The 26470-nt window shown below is 38.2% G+C and overlaps 1 protein-coding gene across 1 annotated transcript in view; it reads right to left on the bottom strand.

Moving 5' to 3' along the window:
- Nucleotides 1-23107, bottom strand: part of LOC128991898 (growth factor receptor-bound protein 14-like) — a 194272-nt gene extending 171165 nt beyond the window's left edge. Inside the window, exons 1-2 of the mRNA XM_054415168.1 lie at nucleotides 22974-23107; nucleotides 7137-7296 (exon numbers count right to left, since the gene is read on the bottom strand). Coding sequence (XP_054271143.1) covers nucleotides 7137-7296; nucleotides 22974-23096 — 283 coding nt within the window. The 5' untranslated portion in view covers nucleotides 23097-23107. The remainder of the gene's footprint in view (nucleotides 1-7136; nucleotides 7297-22973) is intronic.
- Between the last annotated feature and the right edge of the window lie 3363 nt (nucleotides 23108-26470).

The following is a 26470-nucleotide window of genomic DNA, read 5'->3' as shown; positions in this document are numbered from 1 at the left end:
ATTGTTGAGAGGCAGACGGCGTGACCGAGATTCACCCCTAACTGGGTCACAACCCCTACCCTCCCCCACCCACTCCAATTAAGTGGTTCTCTAACTGATCTACTAAAAGTCATCTCGGATTTGTGCATTAGCTTATAACATTTTATGTAGAAATATTATCACAATTCCCAACAAAAATTGAAATTTTAAAATGTTTTCTTCAGGTAATCAGTAGCAGTAGATCACTATTACTAACGAAAAATAAAAAATACAATCGAATTAATATACATTACATAAAACTTTTTCTTGCAGATTATGAAAGACAGAAGATTACGTGGATAGTTAAGTATGATGAAAAAAGCTTACTAGAATTTTTGTTTATTTTTTGTGTGTGTTGAACTTGCAGTAAAAACATAAATAATTGTAACACTCTAAATCCATTTTAAAATGTTCCAAACATGATCAAAAATATGATTAAGCAACCGTTATATGTAGCTTGAGAACAAATATCACCCACAAAATTCACAACAAACCAACAGGGAAAAACTTTCAAAACCGCAACTATGACATTTTAATTTCAAACTTTCTATTGCAGAATGCAACCTTAAAACGTTTCAATGAATATCGACGCAACATCTGACGCTAACACACAAGTCGGTATATTACGTTGCACGCGATTTAAGACCCACCCAAGATTGTTTGGCAGGACCATAAGGTCTATTTTCGTTTATCTTTGCCGTCCTCACACTATTGTTTATTAATTGGCGTGGTGGTCGAGCCAATCACATATGATCATATCAGTAGCATCTGACAACAAAGTCTCTTCTCTAAAATTATATTCATCGTGTGCCAAGTGTCTCGTTTCCCGCCCCAGTTTCCCAACAAAACAGTAATATCAGAAGTGCATTGCGATTTCGGAATAAATACAACATGTGCTTTGTAAGCCCAATGAAAAAAAATGGATAAAACCGTTTGATTGTACGTTATTTTATTATATTTCCTTTTAGTCCATGAACGAATCGATATCTGGGATTTCCAGAACGATTCGGTAAATAAAGTTGTATTGACAATGATTGCTATAAACTGCATAAAGGCTGTTGACAAGTGAGAAAAAATGTCCACATACAAATTGCAGTTGATTGAATTTTTTAGTGCAAGTACGGATGGTAATTTTACCTTTAATGCAATAACTCTTCTTCAATGGCTGTAAAACAACTATAGCCTCAAATTGAGCATTAAATATAGACAAAACCTTGAATTAAAACCTAATTATCATGAGATTAGGTGAGAATTAATCGACGAATTCCAAGATCGGGCGCAATTGGAATAATTTGCTAATGGGAAGGTGGCGAATTGAAAATTCGCATTTCTGGGGGCGATGGAATTGAATAGACAGAGACGGGGGTATTTTCCTGAAATTCAGAGAGATAAAAAGCATATGCGATTAAAGATAGAAACAGTATGATTCTCAATATTCTATACCACCATAGAATAAATAAACACCACATTACAACGTGTTAATTCATTCTATGGTGCTAAAACAGTTAGAAATGAAATTCATCACCAGTTGACCAATGGATGCAAAATTTTGTGCTCTACAATTCTTTTACGATGTGTGTTACGACGTTTTAGCAAAAACGAAAAAAATACCCCTAAATTTCAAGGTTTTTGTGTCCCCAGGTCATAAGCTCGCCCGGAAAAATGGGACAAACTTCAAATCATTTTACTAATATATAAAACAAAAGGATTAAAACGGATTTCCAGCTTTCCAGGAATTATTTCCGGAGAACAACCTATTTTTACTGGCCTAACAGTTAATTAAAAAAATACGTGTCTTCCATTCCGGGGGTATATGTTCAAATCCGGCCAATCGCCAACACAATTGGACTATACGTACTTTTTATCGAGTGAAAATTTTGAACATTTAAGATTTAGTACACTAATGCGTAGTTGTACGCTTAATGGTTAGAGAACATTTAAAAACACAATAAAATAAAAAAAATTCGTATAGTAATCTTATAGAGAATAAGTAACTTTGGCTTGTATTATGAATAATTTTGATCAAATTTTACTAAATTATTTTATATACTGTAATGTTCAATTCACAATAACACACTTTTTAATCTTTGTAGCAACCAATCTAGGTACTCATTAAACCGAATGTGTTTATTAAAATATTAAATAAATCAGGCATATTTCAGCCAATATTCAAGAAAAAATTCAATCAGGCAATCGGAAATTCGCTTAGTTTGCAGGTCTGCTGTGGCAGGGGTATTCTGAATTTATGACCTACGTGAAAAAAAAAACAGTATTCGAGATTTTTTTATAATCAAACGATAGCTTACAAGTCGTCAAATGTAGAAACTCTACAAATATGGGTGGATTAAATAACAACCGTATGCTAAAGTTACATACAGGGTGAGTTTTAATTGTCCCCCCCCCAACTTGTTCCTACATTTTTTTCAAATATCAATCCCAGACCACTTCCAAACATTGTCGGGTGGTAAGTACTTCATTTTGACAAGGTGGTCATTTCCGGCCGCCATCTTGGATCCGCCATATTGGATGCAAAATATTTTTTTCAAATGTAAAGGTGGGGTTGTGACCCATTATTTCAAACTAAATTTTTATCCTGATTACAATGCCACAAACCGTTTTTAAACAACTTGATCCATTACAAAGTTATGAGGTATTTTTAAAACTTTATTTTTAGCCCATTTTAAAATTGTACATTTAAAAAATAAGATCATAATCTCAAAATAGTGCTAGATAAAGATAAGTATACACTACCAATCCAAGACTCATCGGATCCAAGATGGCGGTCGGAAATGACCACCTTGTCAAAATGAAGTACTGTACCATAGACGAAAAGAACTACCCAACAATGTTTGGAAGTGGTCTGGGATTGATATTTGAAAAAATGTAGAAAAAATTTGGGGGGGACAATTAAAACTCACCCTGTATGAAAGTGTATCACTACTATCACACTCATATCACATCCACACGAACTCTCTGTGTGGATTTGCCATGTAATTCCCTCGCATACAAATGTAATTGCCATTGCTGCAGCGCCTCCTACACAGCCTAGTTACCCTGGAGAGGGTTGGCGTCAGCATAGCAATGGGAATGGGTAATGGACCAACACATAATTACGTTAACACCACTAATGAATTGTTCAAAGTTATAAAACAACTCTAATGGAATCACCTACATTTTTCTTACATAAATGTAGCAACTCAAGCCAAAATCAGTAACTCCAAACAGATATATTAACATGAACCTGAAAACTCTGGGCATTAATTATGCAAGATAAGTTTTTAAAGACGACACTACCGTTTAAAAAAAATCTAAATATTCAATTCAGTAGCAATTGAAATGGGTAAAAAATTCTTTTTATATATATTTTGGCTACTAATTTTACCACGTGTGTACGATTATTTTTCCGGTCTAATGACTAAAACTGACAATTAAAAAAAATTTCACACTTTTCCGCTAATTGTTTTCCCTATTTTTACGTACACCTTTGTAGAACTAGCAAAAAAGCAGAAAAAGTAAAAGCTATGAAGTTATACGTTTAACATTTTGTCACAATTCGTCAAACAGCTTTACACCGTCAACGGTAAACGAAACCATATACAATTTGACACAAAACAATGACAATCTCCATTAATCAATGGCATTGAGCGCAACGCATTGTGCATTGATCCGCCAATCAGAGTGGGATAACTGATGGATGTTTGGAACAACAATAAACCAACAATACATTGGCCAGAAAATCCCGATTGGACCACGTAAATTTGGAAAAATGCGTAAAAGCTTGGCTTTGATGAGTTGGTGATCGCGCAACATAAACAACTCTTGGCTTTACAACGTGCGTCAGGTTATAGCTGCAATCAACGTTGATATCGAGTGACGATGTGTCCATGTCAATAGTGATGATGTCGTTAATGCAAAATAATGATAGATATACGTCATTACAATGACGTAGTCAGACGCAGCTGTGGTCATGTGTAAATGTCTATCATTGATATTGAGTGACGATGTGTCCATGTCATTGTCACTACAACCAACGGTTAGTGATGACGACGTTAATGCAAAATAATGATAGATATACGTCATTACAATGACGTAGTCAGACGCTGCTGTGGTCATATGTAAATAACTATCATTGATATTGAGTGACGATGTGTCCATGTCAATAGTGATGATGTCGTTAATGCAAAATAATGATAGATATACGTCATTACAATGACGTAGTCAGACGCAGCTGTGGTCATATGTAAATGACTATCATTGATATTGAGTGACGATGTGTCCATGTCAATAGTGATGATGTCGTTAATGCAAAATAATGATAGATATACGTCATTACAATGACGTAGTCAGACGCAGCTGTGGTCATGTGTAAATGTCTATCATTGATATTGAGTGACGATGTGTCCATGTCATTGTCACTACAACCAACGGTTAGTGATGACGACGTTAATGCAAAATAATGATAGATATACGTCATTACAATGACGTAGTCAGACGCTGCTGTGGTCATATGTAAATAACTATCATTGATATTGAGTGACGATGTGTCCATGTCAATAGTGATGATGTCGTTAATGCAAAATAATGATAGATATACGTCATTACAATGACGTAGTCAGACGCAGCTGTGGTCATATGTAAATGACTATCATTGATATTGAGTGACGATGTGTCCATGTCAATAGTGATGATGTCGTTAATGCAAAATAATGATAGATATACGTCATTACAATGACGTAGTCAGACGCAGCTGTGGTCATGTGTAAATGTCTATCATTGATATTGAGTGACGATGTGTCCATGTCATTGTCACTACAACCAACGGTTAGTGATGACGACGTTAATGCAAAATAATGATAGATATACGTCATTACAATGACGTAGTCAGACGCAGCTGTGGTCATGTGCAAATGACTATCATTGATTTTGAGTGACGATGTGCCCATGTCATTGTCACTACAACCAACGGTTAGTGATGACGACGTTAATGCAAAATAATGATATATATACGTCATTACAATGACGTAGTCAGACGCAGCTGTGGTCATGTGCAAATGACTATCATTGATATTGAGTGACGATGGGCCCATGTCATTGTCACTACAACCAACGGTTAGTGATGACAACGTTATGCAAAATAATGATATATATACGTCATTACAATGACGTAGTCAGACGCAGCTGTGGTCATGTGTAAATGACTATCATTAATATTGAGTGACGACGTGCCCATGTCATTGTCACTACAACCAACGGTTAGTGATGACGACGTTAATGCAAAATAATGATAGATATACCTCATTACAATGACGTAGTCAGGTCAACGCAGCTGTAAATGACTGATGTGTAAATGACTATCATTGATATTGATGTGTCTATGACATTGCAGCAATCCTCGATTAATGGCATATTATCAACGATTGTACGCACCTAATGTAAGTGACAGTGATAATGGGTGAGGTGAATAAAATGTAGTACATACTACATAGTTCGTACTACATAGTTCTAGCACTTGCTCAAATCGAAGTGAATAAGAATTAGCTAGAACTAGGTAGTAATTACTAGGGGTTCCCTATGTGATGTAGTAAGTACTACCTGCCTAGTACGTACTACCCCCTAGTACCTACTAGAGTGATTCACTAATAAACAAGTCAAAACAGGCGCGCGGCGATAATCAGCTGTTTGTCGTTATTCCGTTGGTCATTCCTGACAGCGCCTGCAGTTGTATCAGACGTGTTGAGTGACTAGTAAGTAGCATTGCTACAAATTTGAGCGAATGGTGGTGTTTTGGCCTCTGGGGACATCAAAATGAAAAAGTAAATCGGTCCCGGGCCTAGGTCTTACCATGCCACCTACAGTAATAGCTACTTCCTTATAGGGAAATTCGCTAAAAAGAGAAAATAACAAAACGCAACAATCCTATCAAGATAAAAAAATAAACAATTAATTTGCAATTTTACATAATTCCTAATATGCAATTAATGTTCAATCCAATTAAAAAAATATCGTTTATTTTAACACTTTGTTATTATGTAATTAAATCTTATTTACGACCGATAAGAAGGTATTTTAATTTGTACTAAAAATAGCTCAACTTACCCGGATCACCAAAATAACAAAATAAAACTTCAATTTTCTGTCGAGATGACAGTGCCCCTCCTCTTCTCTCAACTTCACCATTGCCAGGCAAAAACTCGTTGGTAAGAAAATCAACACTATCATTCTCAAATCGCAGTAATTGCTTACAGTTACCAATATTTCTTCGTTCAAGTTATGTTTTCCTGTTACGGACTTGTAAAAACATCGCCATATTCGCAAACGACCAAACTGAAGCATGCCCTTGATCGTACTACATAAAAATGAAGTAACTACTACGCCGACTGGTTTTTATTCACCGAAAAAGCCTAGTAGATACTACTTTCCCTATGTGATGTAGTATGTACTAGGGGTAGTACGAACTAGCATTTTATTCACCTGTAAGTCGTAGTTTGTACTAGAGGCTAGTACCAACTAGCATGTTTATTCACCGAAAACCGAGTAAATACTTCGAAAAGAAGTACGTACTACCAAATACTACCTTTTATTCACCTCACCCAATACGTAGCTTACGATGTGCACACAAGAAAGTCTCTACAAACAACAGTACATTTTGAGGTGACGTTAAAGAGTAAGATGACAATTTACATTTTACATGGATGTCAGATTTTCACTGTGGTAATATGGGTGCCTGTCCTGTCATTGATAAACAATTTGTTGTTGTTTTAATGGCGATTGTACAAACGATGTTGTCAGGTCAATTGTGAATCAACTGTCATGAATATACTAATGAAGGACCAATAGATCACCACAGTGCAGTTACGGCGTAAAGTGATATAAGATCATGCAACTATAGAATAGAACATTTTCAAACAAGATGTTTTATGATTGGGCTATAGATGAAGGGGAGCGTTTGTGAAATTAGTGTGCTAATGATTATTTCTGTCAGATCAAACGACATTACAACCGTTGATGTTGAACCGCGCAAATGCATATTCATACTGCACACAAAATACCTTTAGAAACACAGCATTTCCATTTTTATTTCGGGAAACTCTACAAATAATGATAAAACTTGAACTCACCGAGTCCAGCGTCGACCCAGTGTTCCACTATGGTCCAGTTGACGTCTTTAGCCACTCTGTTCTTCACAGCCAGCAGCGCGCACAGATCGCTGCAGCAGAGGTTCTGTTCTGCCAGCACCGTCTGGTAGCTGTCGTCATCGTTGTAGAACACCAACATCTCCTGAAACATGGCAGAAAATAGTAATTAATTAATTGTAACCAATACCCGAACAAAACTAAACATATTTAAGTTCGAAGATTTATTTATACACGAAAGGGACTTCTCAAGAAGAATAGCGTTAGGATTTACACTATGAAGTTGATGTATATTAGAAACACTCTTTGTATATACAGTAGTACTCACGTATTTGACCAATCGTTTTACCAACATTTCGTTAGGGGACAAAGCTAAATTAGCCTGTGCGACTTCCCACCAAACGTGAACCGTAAGCAGTGGTTAAGGCCGGTTTTATGCACCGCGACAGTCGCGTGTCGCGAGTCGCGGCGCGACTCAAGTTCTATTGAGTTAAATGGGAGCATTTATGCACCGCGACAGCGACAAACTGCCGCGGAGCGACTCTAAATACCCGCGACAGGTTTTAGAATCGCAGCTTCAAAAAATGTGTCGCGCGCGGTTAGAGTTCTATTGGATCAAATGGGCACGTTTATGCACCGCGACAGTCGCGGTGCGACAGTGGTATTTTTCATACTCCGCGTGGTATATTCTCCATATATTTATATTGATTAATGTTAATAATTAGTATATAAATGAGTTCTTTACTCTTTATTTATAATATAAATTACATCATTATATTATGTAATGAATTTTTTAAGAGGGTTGACCCAATTCCAACTGTAAATTGTGTGTGTTGTTTAAATAACTGGGGGTTTGTCATTAACGTGTACAACACTACAGGGTCTATATTTAAACAACTTAATAATCACTTCTACATCAAAACACAACACACAGCATTGGATTGAGAACAGACTGATTTCTTTAATTCCCCCACCACCGGATGTGAGTTTACGCGACCAAAAAGTGTCGCTGTCGCGTGACATTTTTGTCAGCCGCAAGACTTGGCGCGACTCGCGACTCGCGGCTGTCGCGGTGCATAAAACCAGCCTAACGTGTTTGAAACTAGAGACCGTCTCTTCCTAACTCAACAAACCTAACAAAACCTTTCCTAACTTACGAGGAACTAACCTAACTTATCATGACCTAACCTGAACATAACCATACCTAACATTACATAACCTAATTTAACCTAACCTAACTCAAACTTCACCTTGCCTAACTCGACCAAACCTCCATCATAATTGGCGAAAGGTTAAGAGTGTGTTCGTATATTTTTAGATTTTCCATCCAAACTATCACTAAGTATGGATGCAAAAGAAAAAATATTTTGCTAAGATGTTATTACATATTTTTTGAAGAACCTCTAGATTTTCGACATGCTAAATATATCCAAAAGTGGATGCCCAAAAAACACTCAAACTCTATAAACACAATAATTTACAGAGTGAAATTAAAACAAACTACTCACAAAATAATCGTTATACCTGTCCATCGCTTTACAAAGTAGCACAAACTGTTAGGCAAGTCCACCGGCGTCACAGTACAAAACAATAATGTTCTACGGAGATACCTGTTACGGTGATAACAGTTGCGACGTCACTGATCGCGACTAACAACTAAGTATCTCAACGCAAGTCCACCGGCGTCACAGTATAAAACAATAATGTTCCACGGAGATACCTGTTACGGTGGTAACAGTCGCAACGTCACTGATCGCGACTAACAACTAAGTACTGTATCTCAACGCAAGTCCACCGGCGTCACAGTACAAAACAATAATGTTCCACGGAGATACCTGTTACGTGATAATAGTTACGACGTCACTGATCGCGACTATCAACTAAGTAGCTCAACGCAAGTCCACCGGCGTCACAGTACAGAACAATAATGTTCCACGGAGATACCTGTTACGGTGATAACAGTTGCGACGTCACTGATCGCGACTAACAACTAAGTAGCTCAACGCAAGTCCACCGGCGTCACAGTACAGAACAATAATGTTCCACGGAGATACCTGTTACGGTGATAACAGTTGCGACGTCACTGATCGCGACTAACAACTAAGTAGCTCAACGCAAGTCCACCGGCGTCACAGTACAGAACAATAATGATCCACGGAGATACCTGTTACGGTGATAACAGTTGCGACGTCACTGATCGCGACTAACAACTAAGTAGCTCAACGCAAGTCTACCGGCGTCACAGTACAGAACAATAATGATCCACGGAGATACCTGTTACGGTGATAACAGTTGCGACGTCACTGATCGCGACTAACAACTGAGTAGCTCAACGCAAGTCCACCGGGCGTCACAGTAAAAAACAATAGTGATCCACAGAGATACCTGTTACGGTGATAACAGTTGCAACGTCACTGATCGCGACTAACAACTAAGTAGCTCAACGCAAGTCCACCGGCGTCACAGTACAAAACAATAATGTTCCACGGAGATACCTGTTACGTGATAACAGCTACGACGTCACTGATCGCAGCGATAAGCGACTACGTAAGTGAACAAACAATGATGCTGATAAGAATGGCAAATGATATAAACTTCGAGGAAAACGTGCGTCGTAGACGGGGAAAAAGTGAACGAAAAACAAGGAAATAATATAGAGCTATTATACAACTCATACTTATTAATTGCGGTTAAAATGTAAGGTAAGGTAGGTCTTTTGTACAGTAGTATTGTATTCTATAGCTTTAAAAGAAAAACTAAGAAATCTCCAAAATTATAGTATCAAATATGTTTTTGTGTTGGGATTTCCAAAAAACTCACTTACATCATGTGAAAGATGTGTTTTTAAATGACGATCTATACTGTGATAAAATGAAACTTGGTTTTGTTGCAATTCCTGCTGATACATGTGATGAATTAATTTTTATCCGTTTTATGAATAGGTGTGAATGTAGCAACAATTATTTAGTATGTTACGGTCCTTTTACCTCAAACAAAATAGTTCAACCACTCAAATGCAGTAAAACTAAGGTTATAAAGTTATTGCAGTGTTTTTAAGTTTTTCCAAGAAATATCGTAGTTTTCCCATCGCGTGTGATTAGGATTGTTGACAAGGTATAGGAGAAAGAATTACAGTTTGCTGATAATGTACCGTTTATTGCTTAACTACACCCGTAATTCAAGCACCAACACAATGTATGAGTGATTGCAGCATGGTTACGTAGACATTGTCCATTGTTACATAATCATACAACTTAATTATGATTATGAATTAACCAGCATGATTAATACAAGCCTAATCTATTTGATGTGTTCACCAATTAAATTATCATGAGCTGTAAATTACACTAACGTAGTAATTATGAGGATAATCATCATCTAAGTAAGACAAAATGAGTCTAGTAACGATGAAAATAGCTCTAGCGGGATCTCAAGTAAAAGGAACAATGGCTGGGTATCGGAATAGAGTGTTCGATAGTCAGGTCTCCGGTTCAGTCCTGAGAAGTCAGTAGCTTGTTGATGGTTCGAAACTGGGACCCAGCTGTTCCTGGTCATTGGCCTTGAAATGAAACAGCTGATCTTAAAAGCAAAGCTACACACACCACCTAACTCCATTCTACACTCATCATTCACTCATATTTGGGTTAAAACACACACCTATACGCCCATCTCAAAATTATTGATAATTGTTGCATATATCTCAGTTTGAATAAGTCACATTTATTTATTTATTTATTTATTTATTTATTTATTTCAACGGACATCTCCATTTTACAGCATACAAAACAAAACAATAAACTCAGGATGACTTAAATTGATAATAACAATTTTTGTGCTTAATATTAGAAATGATATTACATTGATACATGATATACATTCGGCTAGTTATGTACAGTTAAAACAGATTAATCAGGATGGACAAAACCGAATTTACGAGAATAACACTTAGCGAGAATACGACTTTACTAAAGTCGAAAAGGTTATATTCAATTATGGAATGTTTTTAGCACAAAGAGACCGAAGTGAGTAGCCTAATTTATTTTCAAACAAAAATCATACCAGCCTGTGTAAAGGGTTTATGCAAATGCTTAATAACTTCTCTTATTCTATACTTATTGAAAAGTACGAAACCAAATATCAACATCCCAAAGTAGTGGCAAAATAATTAAAAGACCACAAAGAATTGAATCAATTAAGGTTATGAAAAAATCCTTTCCCAATTATTCAATTTAAATTACCTCATTATATCAAACCAATAATACACTCATACTTCAACGTAATGGAATCACAAGTTCACATTGTTCAATTAAACCAATTGGTCGGAGAAAGAGAATTTAATAACGGCGTGATTAAGATAAAACAAAGAGCTATTGTTCCTCTAGTGTTTATGCTCTCAAACAGCTGATGAGGGAGAGGGGGGGGGGCAATGTTACCAACAATGGAGAATATGAATGAAGGAGTAGCGGTCCATCTCCACTACAAGACACGCAGTCATTCATACACAAGTCAATTCAGTGTAAACCTGTATGTTGAATAGATAAAAAAAATGCATGGGCATTTAATTAAATTTAAATGTAATGGATTTTGCATATATGAATTTAAATAGTGTTTTTGACCTCTGGGCAGGCCTACATCAAAACGAAGAAGTAAATTGGTCCCGGGTTTAAGTCTTACCATGAGACCTAAGGTAATATCAATAGCTTATTCCCTATATGGGAAATTCTATTAAGCTTATGCTGATCCGCTAAAGAATAAAACAGAGATGGTTACCGAAGCCATTAAGACTATTCTACCAAAGGAGATTTAAAACATTCAATCTGATGTCACCTACGGTATTAATACCTTGATTCGATAAAATCACACTTTATTACCTCCCCTGCAGCAGCAAATCTAAGCACTCATCAAAATTAATGCTATTAAAAATAAAACTTAAAATTTCAGGGAAAAATGTAATAAAAAATCCATCCACTGGAAATTTGCTTAGTCTGCACGTTTGCTGCGGCGAGGGTGTTTGAATTTTTGTAATTAATTACTCACACATATACTACACGAGGTCAAACTAAATGTCAAACGAGAAATCAATTAAACTAAAACCCGACTCCAACTACTACAAACAAAAACATCTACTGTAGGAACACCCCCGCCTTTGTTCGAAGCGACGTTTGCAAGACGCTGTTGAGTAATTATTTCGTAAGACAAAAACTAATTACTGGGAAACCCGAGCTCGGCGGGGCACTTTTGGAAAACTGGCCGTGATAACAGGCCTAATGGTACCGTTGTCTCTCCGTCCATTAATTAGAGTCGCGACTGTCATATTTCACGTCTTGTGTCTCTTTGGAAGGTATTTTCAGGCTTAAAACATGCCCTACAGATACGGTCGTCGATTTTATTTTGGGGAGTGATTGTGGAGGGTTTGTGGAGTAAGGACTGTGTAAAAATCTGTTTTTATAGTTCGGCCGCTTAGAAAACGACCTGCGCGCTAATGCTAAACCAATGACAGAGGAGGTCGCTTTCTAAGCGGCCGAACTATAGTAAATATTTTGTGGTGTGAGGTAAGGCGCCACAGTTTTTGACATCACGATTTTCAAGGTTACTAAATTTTTATAATGTATTCGCAAAGTTTCACATGATGTTTTGGGATAAAAATTAAAAATCCTATACTCGTATTCAGGTAGGAAGGAAACCATCACAAGACACAATTATATAAACGACGTATTACTGTAACAGGAAACAAAATATAAAAGTTGAAAACAATAAATGCACCCTTGATTGAGAAAGGAAATACAGTAAATGTATTGATGAAAATGGAAATGGTGATGAATTATCAACAATTTACACTAAAACACACCACAACTAACAATACAAACATAAAATACAGTACTTCATTACTGGCAATTGGAAATCACCGTGTGACATTTATAAGAAAACCATAAAAACATATTCCCTATATAAAAACTGCACGAAACATTCAACACCATCAATGATAACTATTTTTTTTAGTTGAGGATTTTAAAATATATTTTTTCTTACAATGTTCTTTACAAAATATAAATAACCATGTAACCCTGAGAAAATACATGGTGTTCAAAAATATGCGGATATAATTTACGTAGTGATTTCTTGAGTGAAAATGAGCAAAACCGTTTATATAAATATATTCCCCATCTCGTTTCGTTCATAACTCCAAAACTGTTTGAGCTAAATCTTTGAGATTCTGCAATGTCCATCTAAAATTGACATGATCTTTGTGCAAAATGTAAATTAAAACTCAAACAGTTTCAAAAATGTATTGTTGTTCAGCTTTAAAAAAATATTGTATACCAAATTCCACGAGAACCATGGATTTGGCAAAAAATTGTAAGGATTAAATTGTATGCAGATTTGAACGATATAATTAAGGTTAGTTTGGACAAAGAATGGCTGAGAAATTAGTTTTTTTGTTGCTATACCTATAATTTTCTCCATTACAAAAAGTTAAACTACGTATAATCATTGACTAAGGAAATAAAAGCTAACAATAGATGTCTTTTTGTTTTCCTTGTCTGTGGTATAATCTATCCATTGGATAAAGCGAATACTTGATGTAAATGCTGGTCGTAAGAAATGTTGATTTCAGCCTCATTGCAACAAAGATTAAACATTTATATTTCACCCTAAATTTTACAATACGTAAGCATCAATACTATTTACTTCGTTTCTCGGCCGAAAACACGTGACGAGCAACTCGCAGTACAAGCCCACGTGACACGGTGACGTCATAACAGCTGTTCCAGTTTCAGCTCTGTTATGTTGGCAATGACATTGAACCAACAATGCACCAAGTGACAGCTGTTTTGACACAGCTCACTTCAATATCTATTGCGCACTTTTGCAACAGTGTTTCCAAATTTAATTATGGCGTACATATTGGGAGAGCGTTTGTTACGCTAGCAAAATTAGGCCTAATTTTAATTATTTTGTCTAAACTGAAATAAAGATAAAGATTTTTTCTTGAATATATTTATTATTGTGTTTTGATGCTACAGTAAATGAGTGGATGTACTTTAATTACGACTAATAAAATGTACAAGAAGTTTCCCATTGGAATTAAAGAAAAGATTAACTCTCCCTAAACAAAACAAAATTAGACGAAGTAATATACATTTTCGTGAGTATCTGTTGATTAACTTCTTTTCGTCTTTTAAATTGTGAGTTCCATGTTGCTAATGAAAATAATAACACAAAGTCACCCTTAATGTTTAAATCGAATTCAAATAACATGTGTTCATTATATGAGTTAGGATACGTGAAAAATCTGCAAGGAAACTTATAACTACCAATTTTATTTCTGGGAAGATCCTGATTAACATATAGACAATAGACATATTCTTATCTCAAATAACCTTTCGGGCTTCGCCCCAGTGGCTATAGAATTTCCCATGTTAACCTTATAAGTACATGTATTCATATTTTAAAGGAATTAAAGAATTTGTTCAGCAGTTTCAACCATGGTGGAAGTAAAAACACAAGTTGGTTCTATGAATTCAATTGCATTGACAGGTTTTAAGGTTTACCAACAGGGTGCAGCACTATTAATTCTTTTAAAATTTATGACAGCTAATTTGAACCAAATAGCAACAAAATACTGTGCGAACTTTACTTTATTTTTGTTTAGGTGCGATGGTAGAACTTTGGTTAGGGTTGATGTGCTATAATATAGCATACCGTAAATTAAAAGAACCAAAATTTTTTTTAAACCGTGTCGTCTCCCATTGCAAACGCAAAGTACGAGTATAACTGCAATAAGCATGCTTATACGCCAACCCCGTACGAAGGACGGGTATTCCGCTAGTATTTAAATAAACCCCAGTGACTATTAATTATATCCAGCTTTTCACAAGTTAATACATCAAATGGAAATCATGAATTTTTAAATTATTTTACATAATCTTGAGATTTCCCCGTCCCTTATCGCGCAAAGCGTCAATTCAAAAAAAGACTTAAACGTAATCGACACGGCCATTCAATTATAACTTTTTTCATCTAAAGTTTTCTTGACAAGTTTTTTAAACGACAGCTGTTAAATAAGTAAAACCTTGAACGAAGTGTTAAATAACGTCAGCTGGGCTGCGACTTTCCTGCGTTTCGCTTTGCAGGAAAATTTAATTTTAATCGGAATTCTTGCGAGTTCTTTTTACCAACCTTTAATATAAAAGTTTTGGTTTTGCAAAGACACATTATGTTAGGCCTTTTTTCTTCTAAAGGAGTAAAACAAATGCTTACATTGACCGCTTCATGATATTCGGAGAGTTTATTATCTTACATTAGTTTTTGGAACACATAACGCCAAAATGATTGTTTTTTTTCAAACTTTTATTGCTTACAAATATGTTTAACCTGTATAGTAATCTACTTGCAAAACAAATTTCGAAAAACATGTTAAAATACGTCAAAAACTCATGAGATTTAGATAAGTTTTGCATTCGATTTACTAAGTGTCAATTGTAATGATATATCCTTTAAAAAATACCCTAGTTTTGACGAAAACATTATTAGATAGTTTCTAAGCGTAAGGGGAAAGTGTTTTTTTTTTTATAAAATGTTTATAGTATGGGCTAATATAAATAAACTTTCCAAATTTGATCAAAATCTATCCATAAACAAGCTTACTAAAACAGTTTTCCTTGTCTCAATACGAATTTGGATTTTCCAAAGGTCAAAGTTATCATTGTATAAAAAACTGAATTAACACATAAAATCATAGTTATAGACTTGATCGTAATTAATTGTCCACGTTTTTCACCCAAGGATAATAAACTAATACTACCAAATCTTGTCCAAGAAATTTCCATATTAGTATTTCAGTCTGGTCAACAGAATGGTTTCACCAAATTACGTGAACCTAGGTTTTAATTATTGTGGATTTATTTGATCATAAATGTATCAAATGCTTTACAATAGCATCAAAGCTTACGCTTCGTAGCGTAGCTGTGTTACGCACGGGAAAAGCTGGTGGAAATGTGAATTAAACGTGAACAGAATAGGTTGGTACAACTGGGGTTTTGTGGTGACTGTTATCATGATTTGTAACTACGATAAAGGTTGGACAATGTATATTCTTGTCCATTCTATTTGATTGAATCTAATTCTTTTATATAATTTCTTTTCCCTACAGCATTGTGTCTCGCTATCTATTTTGTGGTGAAATAAACATATAATCATACCACTGCACATAACTTAGATTAAACATACCCCGTGATTCTCTCTTAAATATTATTTCCTCGAAATGTTTAAGCTGATATCTCATAGGTGTAATGTTTCTTTAAAAAAAACATCTGTCATTTACAGTAAAAATAATCTGTTACGTTATAAGAGAAAAACTCAATTCAGATATGATTTAAAGACATTAAATGTATGCGGTTATTACTCCATTTTATTATATTCACATTATTATTTTAACACAGGAAAACTTGTCGAAATAATTGTATAGCAATAAACCAAGAAAATGCACTATCAAAATTGAACAGCAAATATTATGAATACTACTGTAGTGCACCTGTTGCTCGCAATCGAGCAATCACATAGTATTACAAGCGTTATTTAAAAACGAATAACAGTCATAATTTCCGATGACTTAAAAGAGTCAACTCAAAGAAAATGTAATCAATAACTCCACTCCAGTTATCGAAACTGAAAACGAACTCAATCTGAAAACGAACCCTTTTGTGGGTATCATGTGTTTACTATGAACAGCTGTAATACATACAAATTATTCGTCTGTTTAAGTAGCCTAAACTAAATATTTTCTTCATAAGAAATTTGTGATTTTGATAGCCTGTGGGACAAAACCCGAGGAATGTTATTACAAGACTCTGTTATAGGAGGCGTCTAAAAAAATACTTCATTTTGACACATAGTTTGAAAAAAATTGTCCCTTATTAGCTGTGAAATGTTTCGTAGAAATCACCTTCACGTATTTTAAATAAGGATTACATTACCTTATGAAAAAAAGTCGGAGATGTATTCCCAACAACAATTTATAACCCTCGAATATATAGCTTTAACTCACGTACACCACTACAGAAAAACAAACTACCAAACTGTGTAGCAAATCCGCCAAAACACACTACACGAAGGTTCACACTGCATAACACTTTGACAAGATTGAACACATGTTTCACCACCGCAGTATGAAGGAGGTAAGGTGTTAAAAATTAACCCACCCCTTGTGAAGTTTCCTTGTTAGAGAGGCTAATTAAAACTCCGGCCCCAAAAGAAGCAAAACGTGCCGACGATGTGTTTATTCTTTGATGCAACAGCCTAAACCGAAAATGTCTCCCCAACCCCTTTTTGCATTCATCCCCCGTTTTCCAGAAAGCGAGACCCTGCGTAATTACACTAGACCTTCCCTGTGATTAAACTGATGATAAGGCAGCCTCCTTTGGTCAAAATACCAATGTAAGGAGCGCATTTACTTGGAGGGACAAGGAATGGAGAAACATAGAAGAAGGGAGTTAAATTTCTGTAAATTCAAGGTACAAGGTAGAAATTTCCGTATGCCATTGTGATGTGAGCATTTTTATTGACATTCAAGGCGATTTGAAAATTTTGACGTTCAGTTTCGACATGTATCATTCAACTTAATTTACAGTCTAACTTATTATATAACATTGTAATCATTTTACACACATTAAATAATCACATCTTATAATCATAAAACATTTCAAAATCGTTGAGTACTAATACGTTGCTAATACTACAGCTTTAGACAAAACGTTAACTTGAAAATTTAGTAATTAATTGGAACGATGCAATTAAACAGTATACTGTCAGGATTTTGTTGTTTAAAGACAAAGATAGCCGAACTATCGAAGTACCGGACTAATTTCCCCACATAATGTGACGTTTAAAAACAATTAAACAACAAACACTAAAGATAATAAGTAAATTTTCGGATTATGTCGGAGAATCGAATTAGTAGCTTTCGAGCCAAAATCCCGCCACTCTGATATACACATCTGAACGGTCTATCACCTAAGAATAGTATTTTTCTTGTACGTTAAAGACACAGCATACAAATTAAACACGAATTTCAATTCTCCACTAATAGCTTCCACAAAAAAACTCGATAGACCTCCTCGACACCACCAGGATGGCTGAATCACTCCCACCATCAGGATCATCCATCTTCCCCGGTTGTGTGAATGGAAGAGAACGGCTACTCCTAGAGTTCACACACGGTAATTACAACTTCGGGTCGACGAACTCCCGCCTTATCACAAGAACTCCCGCCAAGCCGCCATCTTTGTTTACAACCGGCGTAAGTGTTCAATGAACTTGTGTCTTGCCGCGCCGCAACGCTACAGGGGGCGATTGTTATTGTTATTGCTGTGAGGTGGAGAAGCACTGCCTCAATAACTCTTATATATTATCTGGTGTTAAATGTATTATTTCCAAGAAAATATGATTGAACATTGATTTTAACTTTTAAAATTAATTAGGACAAACAGAATTTGGAAGGAGAGTGTTATGAAAAAGCTGGCACCATGCACGTAATCTCGTACTTCAACAGTTTCAACTGGTGGGGCGTGTACATAATGGACGAAATCATCATTACACAAGGGTTTATGTTTATTAGAACTTGTGCACAATTTAATTCCGTGAAATTTAAACTCGAGTCATAAAGGTATAAGTGTATTGATACAGCAAGGATGGGACATATTTTATATAGTTCTATTGATTCAAACTGATCTTTCAGACACCTATGCACACTACTAACTATAATGCATATCTTGACTAATTCAAGCAAATACCGAGTTTATACAGCAAAATCCTACATTCAAACAGATTTCTGGTGTTCAATTACAAATATTAAATTCTACTCAGGCTCTCTATATGGAACAAAAACGGTTAATTTATCTGAATATTTCCATGAATAGAAAAAAATAAATACAATGGCCTGAAGATGTTGTAAGTAGAATTAATTTTACCAGACGATGATGTCAAATTACGAGAAACTTGCAGAAGATGGTTTAGTCAATGGTTATACTGTCACCAAGCTTGAACGTATACAGCATTGTGAAATGTGCTATGTATTTAATATATATATATGTATAATATATGTATATGTAATATATGTATATATATGTAGTATGTATGTATTTAATTTGTACATTCGTGTGTGGTCCGATATCAGCTGATTAGTGATAACACAGGTGTATAGCTGGAGGTATTCCCCGGGTCAACGACCTCACCGTGACGTGCGCAGTCGCATGACACACTTGTGGGGATACTGCGCAGTACCTGCTGCGGGATAGCCAGGGATAAACAGGGATAAGTGGGATACACGAACTGTGAGGTATTCCTAAGGGATACACGATATTCCTGAAAACCTATGGCAGTTACACTGAGCAAAATAACTGGATCGTTCTAGAAATAGAAGCAGATTTAACGAAGGAATGCGCGCAGGGGAAAGTGGGATTTCACAAACTGAGAGATAAAACTGAATTTGTGGAACACTTTGCGTATCATATAGAATAAGAAGATTTCTTAAGATAGAATAAGAAGCCACGTCTTGTTGTGTCATGTTGATAACATACAGATTACGATTAACAAATGGTGATAAACTATCCTAGGCGTGATATCAGAGCTCATATTTATGTTTTATTTTTATTCTCCAAGCACAAGGGATTTAATAATCAAGCAAAGCATTCTAGTTTCGTGTTCAAGATTAGTGGCTCTATTCTGTGTGTGTAAAATTCTCTTCAAAATTGATACATTTACTATCTAGCCGGAAATTATTTTCAATACGTCGGTCTAAAGTTATTCGGAACATTTAGGTAGTTGGGTAGTGAGTGATCACTTCATACAGAATGCTAAGTTTTGATAATGAATATTTTACTCCTAAGCAATTAAAAGAAACGATCAAACAGTTAAAAAGTTTTAAAACTTTAAACGAAGTCTTCAGTTCCGCAACGCCATAAATAAACCTCAACACCGAGTCAATAGTCATACATAATGCCCCGGATGTGAGTGTGACATAGGCCTACTGACTTCATTCAAGGACAAGTCTTGTATGTTGTATGTTACACTCAAGGTAGTGCTTTGTTCTGATTGTACCAAGCCATACGGATCATTAGGTTGGACCAAAACAACTATAATTATTTCTTGCGAATGATTCTATTATGATATATCAGTGTCTAGCGTTTATACGAACACTAAAATGGTATGCCGGACCATAGTTCTAGGTGTCTGGCTGACGCATGCGTAGTAACGAATTTGCATTTAATCATATGTTAGCCCAAGTTTTGACAGATGGGGAATTAACACAGCAAATTAATGCGCATGCGTCAGCCAGACGCCTAGAACTGTGGTCCGGCCTATATCTGAATGGTTACCCTAGGTAGCCGAGTCGAGGTGTTCGCCTAGTAATCACAATTTTACCGGTTCAATCCTTTCCGAACACAAACGTGCATCTTGTTCGTACCATTAGACAAGTGCTTAGTTCGAAACGCCTCCGAGCTGGAATTGATCATTGGGTTTTTAATAAAATGGTCCTAGCTAGTGAACAAGTCGTTTGACTACAATACAAGGCAACTCAAGGCGTTCTACACTCATGTCCCTCCCATTTGGGACACCTAGGTGGCATACCTATTGTAATTGGTAATACAAAAAATAATGGGTACTAGGGCAGATTGTGTATATCTATAGTATTCCGATGCCGTATTAAATTAACATTTCTGGAAATATGTGTTAAATGTTCGACTGTGAATGGTCCAGTCCAACACGCTACCTTGTTGTGCTCTGAGATGTTATATGAAGTGTTTAGTATAAAATATTCTATATATACTGTGTTTCCCAAAAGTAATGTTACACTTTTATTTGTTCATAACTACAGTATTCATATGACAGGTTAGGTTAGGCTACGATACGTTAGGTTAGGTTAATGATTATGTATTGTAGACTTTGGAACATTAAATTCTAAGTCACTCTTTCTCACGGTGTTTTTTATTACACCACGTGGAGTTGGACATGTGCCGCGAGGGATCCCTAAAGTGACCACCGCACGGAGTTGGAAATTCGGGTTTGACAGATTTCTGACCACCACAAGCCCAAACGGATTGTCAATAGAAAAATATAGTAATTGTGATACAAATATTGTGTATTTTGATTTTTTTTTTTAAAGAACTATTTCCAGAAGTAAGAATAGAACCGACGACCTGACATTATGAATCGATAAAAACGTTATATCGCAATAAGCTCATCTCAAAAGCACCCCCAAAACTTGTATAATCGCTGAGTAAACAATCATTCGTATGTTAATCTGACTATAAAGCGACCGAACCACGACTGATAACCTGCGCAGTTTGATACCCATGACAAAAACAGTTCTGAGAATGAAACAAAGCCTCAAAGCGTCCAAGGTTGGTCGTTTAATACCTTCTGCGTGCGTATTGCAGTCTTCAACCGTCACAGAGCCGCGGGCCTATACAAAAGCTACGACGCGAAATATAATCAATTATCACCACTCACAATTTGAATTCACTACGCTTATTGTTTTACAAATAGATGATAAGGCATTTCAGCCGTTATAGCTGCACCTCAAAACACTTGCCGGTTTGATTCACCATGATTTTAGCCCAATACCGCATATGTGTTCATCCCTTCTAGCGGATTACCCCTGTTAGGAAGAGCTACTTACTACTTTACAGACACGGTCAGACATATTTCATCAAAACCAAGGTGTATAGCTTGAAAAAACCTAATAATTTAGGATACTTATTGAAGCGTTGTTGAACAATTAAATGTCACAGAGAAAATGTCAACAATATTATTACATTTACACTTCCTTATATTATTCTCATAGAGAGTTAATGTCGTAGTTTATCAATATATTTTAATCCAATTCAGGAAAAAAATTCATAATATAAACATTTTATAAAAATGCTAGAAGAGTACCCGTCCTTCGTACGGGGTTGGCAAATAAGTATGAAATGCTTATTATAGTTATACCCGATCTTTGCGTTTGCGATGTGAGAAAACACGGTTTGAGAAAATTTGCTTCCTCAAATTTACGGTATGCGATAGTATTAAACATCTACCATAGCCAAAATGTTCTACTACTTCACCTACACAATAGAGAAAGATAGATTTTTAAAAATTCGCAAACTATCATAAATTATTAATGAAATTAAAAACATAAACATAACTGTAAACAATCCTACTTTGACAGTTCTCATTGCGTATCACAGTTTATTGTTGCTGCTTGGATCAAGTTAGCTGTTTTCATAAATACAGTAATGAAAAAAATAATAGTGCTGCACCCTGTTGGTAAATCTTATAAATTTTTAATGCTTTTGCATATCATAGAACCAACTCTTTTAGTTGAAACAGCTGGCTAAATTCTTTAATTCTCTTTAAATATGAATACTCATAAGGTTAACATGGAGAACTGCAGAGCCACTGGGGCCGAGCCCAAAAGGATTTTTGAGATAAGAATATGCCTATATGTTAATCGGGAATGTGAGCTATCATCATGCCAAATTTCAGCCCAATCCGACCAGTATTTTTCGTGTTTACTTGTCACAAACATACATACATCCATACATCCAAACTTTCTCATTTATAATATTAGTAGGATCACTTTTTTGTCATCTGTTGCAGCAAATTCATTAATCATATAACCTACAGTATAGGGAATAAATCTGGCACATTAAAGTAAGATATTTTTTTAAAGAATCCAATCAGACAAATACAAATTGACTTAATCTGCAGGTTTGCTATAGCTAGGGTATAACCTATAATTTATTTAAATGTCAAAACCTGATGGTGATGTTTACTGACCTCTTTATCGTTGTTTTCCTTCTCCTCGGGACTGTGAGCCAAGTCTCCAATAGACGCCGAGACACTAGGCAACCGCTCGTAAGATGCGGCCGCCGCCTGCACACAGGCACACTTCATCCTCATGCCCGACCCAGCGCAACCTACAACAACACAGCAACATGAGCTGTCACCAACAACATGTCAACATAGACGCCGAGACACTAGGCAACCGCTCGTAAGATGCGGCCGCCGCCTGTACACAGGCACACTTCATCCTCATGCCCGACCCAGCGCAACCTACAACAACACAGCAACATGAGCTAACTGTCACCAACAACATGTCAACATAGCCACCGAGACACTAGGCAACCGCTCGTAAGATGCGGCCGCCGCCTGTACACAGGCACACTTCATCCTCATGCCCGACCCAGCGCAACCTACAACAACACAGCAACATGAGCTAACTGTCACCAACAACATGTCAACATAGCCACCGAGACACTAGGCAACCGCTCGTAAGATGCGGCCGCCGCCTGTACACAGGCACACTTCATCCTCATGCCCGACCCAGCGCAACCTACAACAACACAGCAACATGAGCTAACTGTCACCAACAACATGTCAACATAGCCACCGAGACACTAGGCAACCGCTCGTAAGATGCGGCCGCCGCCTGTACACAGGCACACTTCATCCTCATGCCCGACCCAGCGCAACCTACAACAACACAGCAACATGAGCTAACTGTCACCAACAACATGTCAACATAGCCACCGAGACACTAGGCAACCGCTCGTAAGATGCGGCCGCCGCCTGTACACAGGCACACTTCATCCTCATGCCCGACCCAGCGCAACCTACAACAACACAGCAACATGAGCTAACTGTCACCAACAACATGTCAACATAGCCACCGAGACACTAGGCAACCGCTCGTAAGATGCGGCCGCCGCCTGCACACAGGCACACTTCATCCTCATGCCCGACCCAGCGCAACCTACAACAACACAGGAACATGAACTAACTGTCACCAACAACATGTCAACATAGACGCCGAGACACTAGGCAACCGCTCGTAAGATGCGGCCGCCGCCTGCACACAGGCACACTTCATCCTCATGCCCGACCCAGCGCAACCTACAACAACACAGCAACATGAGCTGTCACCAACAACATGTCAACATAGACACCGAGACACTAGGCAACCGCTCGTAAGATGCGGCCGCCGCCTGCACACAGGCACACTTCATCCTCATGCCCGACCCAGCGCAACCTACAACAACACAGCAACATGAGCTGTCACCAACAACATGTCAACATAGACGCCGAGACACTAGGCAACCGCTCGTAAGATGCGGCCGCCGCCTGCACACAGGCACACTTCATCCTCATGCCCGACCCAGCGCAACCTACAACAACACAGCAACATGAGCAAACTGTCACCAACAACATGTCAACATAGACGCCGAGACACTAGGCAACCGCTCGTAAGATGCGGCCGCCGCCTGCACACAGGCACACTTCATCCTCATGCCCGACCCAGCGCAACCTACAACAACACAGCAACATGAGCAAACTGTCACCAACAACAAGTCAACATAGACGCCGAGACACTAGGCAACCGCTCGTAAGATGCGGCCGCCGCCTGCACACAGGCACACTTCATCCTCATGCCCGACCCAGCGCAACCTACAACAACACAGCAACATGAGCAAACTGTCACCAACAACATGTCAACACAGACGCCGAGACACTAGGCAACCGCTCGTAAGATGCGGCCGCCGCCTGCACACAGGCACACTTCATCCTCATGCCCGACCCAGCGTAACCTACAACAACACAGCAACATGAGCTAACTGTCACCAACAACATGTCAACATAGACGCCGAGACACTAGGCAACCGCTCGTAAGATGCGGCCGCCGCCTGTACACAGGCACACTTCATCCTCATGCCCGACCCAGCGCAACCTACAACAACACAGCAACATGAGCTAACTGTCACCAACAACATGTCAACATAGACGCCGAGACACTAGGCAACCGCTCGTAAGATGCGGCCGCCGCCTGCACACAGGCACACTTCATCCTCATGCCCGACCCAGCGCAACCTACAACAACACAGCAACATGAACTATCTGTCACCAACAACATGTCAACATAGACGCCGAGACACTAGGCAACCGCTCGTAAGATGCGGCCGCCGCCTGTACACAGGCACACTTCATCCTCATGCCCGACCCAGCGCAACCTACAACAACACAGCAACATGAACTATCTGTCACCAACAACATGTCAACATAGACGCCGAGACACTAGGCAACCGCTCGTAAGATGCGGCCGCCGCCTGTACACAGGCACACTTCATCCTCATGCCCGACCCAGCGCAACCTACAACAACACAGCAACATGAACTAACTGTCACCAACAACATGTCAACATAGACGCCGAGACACTAGGCAACAGCTCGTAAGATGCGGCCGCCGCCTGCACACAGGCACACTTCATCCTCATGCCCGACCCAGCGCAACCTACAACAACACAGCAACATGAGCTGTCACCAACAACATGTCAACATAGACGCAGAGACACTAGGCAACCGCTCGTAAGATGCGGCCGCCGCCTGCACACAGGCGCACTTCATCCTCATGCCCGACCCAGCGCAACCTACAACAACACAGCAACATGAACTGTCACCAACAACATGTCAACATAGACACCGAGACACTAGGGACCGCTCGTAAGATGCGGCCGCCGCCTGTACACAGGCACACTTCATCCTCATGCCCGACCCAGCGCAACCTACAACAACACAGCAACATGAGCTAACTGTCACCAACAATATGTCTACATAGACGCCGAGACACTAGGCAACCGCTCGTAAGATGCGGCCGCCGCCTGCACACAGGCACACTTCATCCTCATGCCCGACCCAGCGCAACCTACAACAACACAGCAACATGAACTAACTGTCACCAACAATATGTCTACATAGACGCCGAGACACTAGGCAACCGCTCGTAAGATGCGGCCGCCGCCTGTACACAGGCACACTTCATCCTCATGCCCGACCCAGCGCAACCTACAACAACACAGCAACATGAACTAACTGTCACCAACAACATGTCAACATAGACGCTGAGACACTAGGCAACCGCTCGTAAGATGCGGCCGCCGCCTGCACACAGGCACACTTCATCCTCATGCCCGACCCAGCGCAACCTACAACAACACAGCAACATGAACTAACTGTCACCAACAATATGTCTACATAGACGCCGAGACACTAGGCAACCGCTCGTAAGATGCGGCCGCCGCCTGCACACAGGCACACTTCATCCTCATGCCCGACCCAGCGCAACCTACAACAACACAGCAACATGAGCTAACTGTCACCAACAACATGTCAACATAGACGCTGAGACACTAGGCAACCGCTCGTAAGATGCGGCCGCCGCCTGCACACAGGCACACTTCATCCTCATGCCCGACCCAGCGCAACCTACAACAACACAGCAAC

This window comes from Macrosteles quadrilineatus, unplaced genomic scaffold (assembly GCF_028750875.1).
Source record: "Macrosteles quadrilineatus isolate MER2022 unplaced genomic scaffold, UCM_ALF_1.0 Scaffold_4__1_contigs__length_99947679, whole genome shotgun sequence".
Classification (NCBI taxonomy): Eukaryota; Metazoa; Arthropoda; class Insecta; order Hemiptera; family Cicadellidae; genus Macrosteles; species Macrosteles quadrilineatus.
This window is presented reverse-complemented; position numbering and strand designations above follow the sequence as displayed.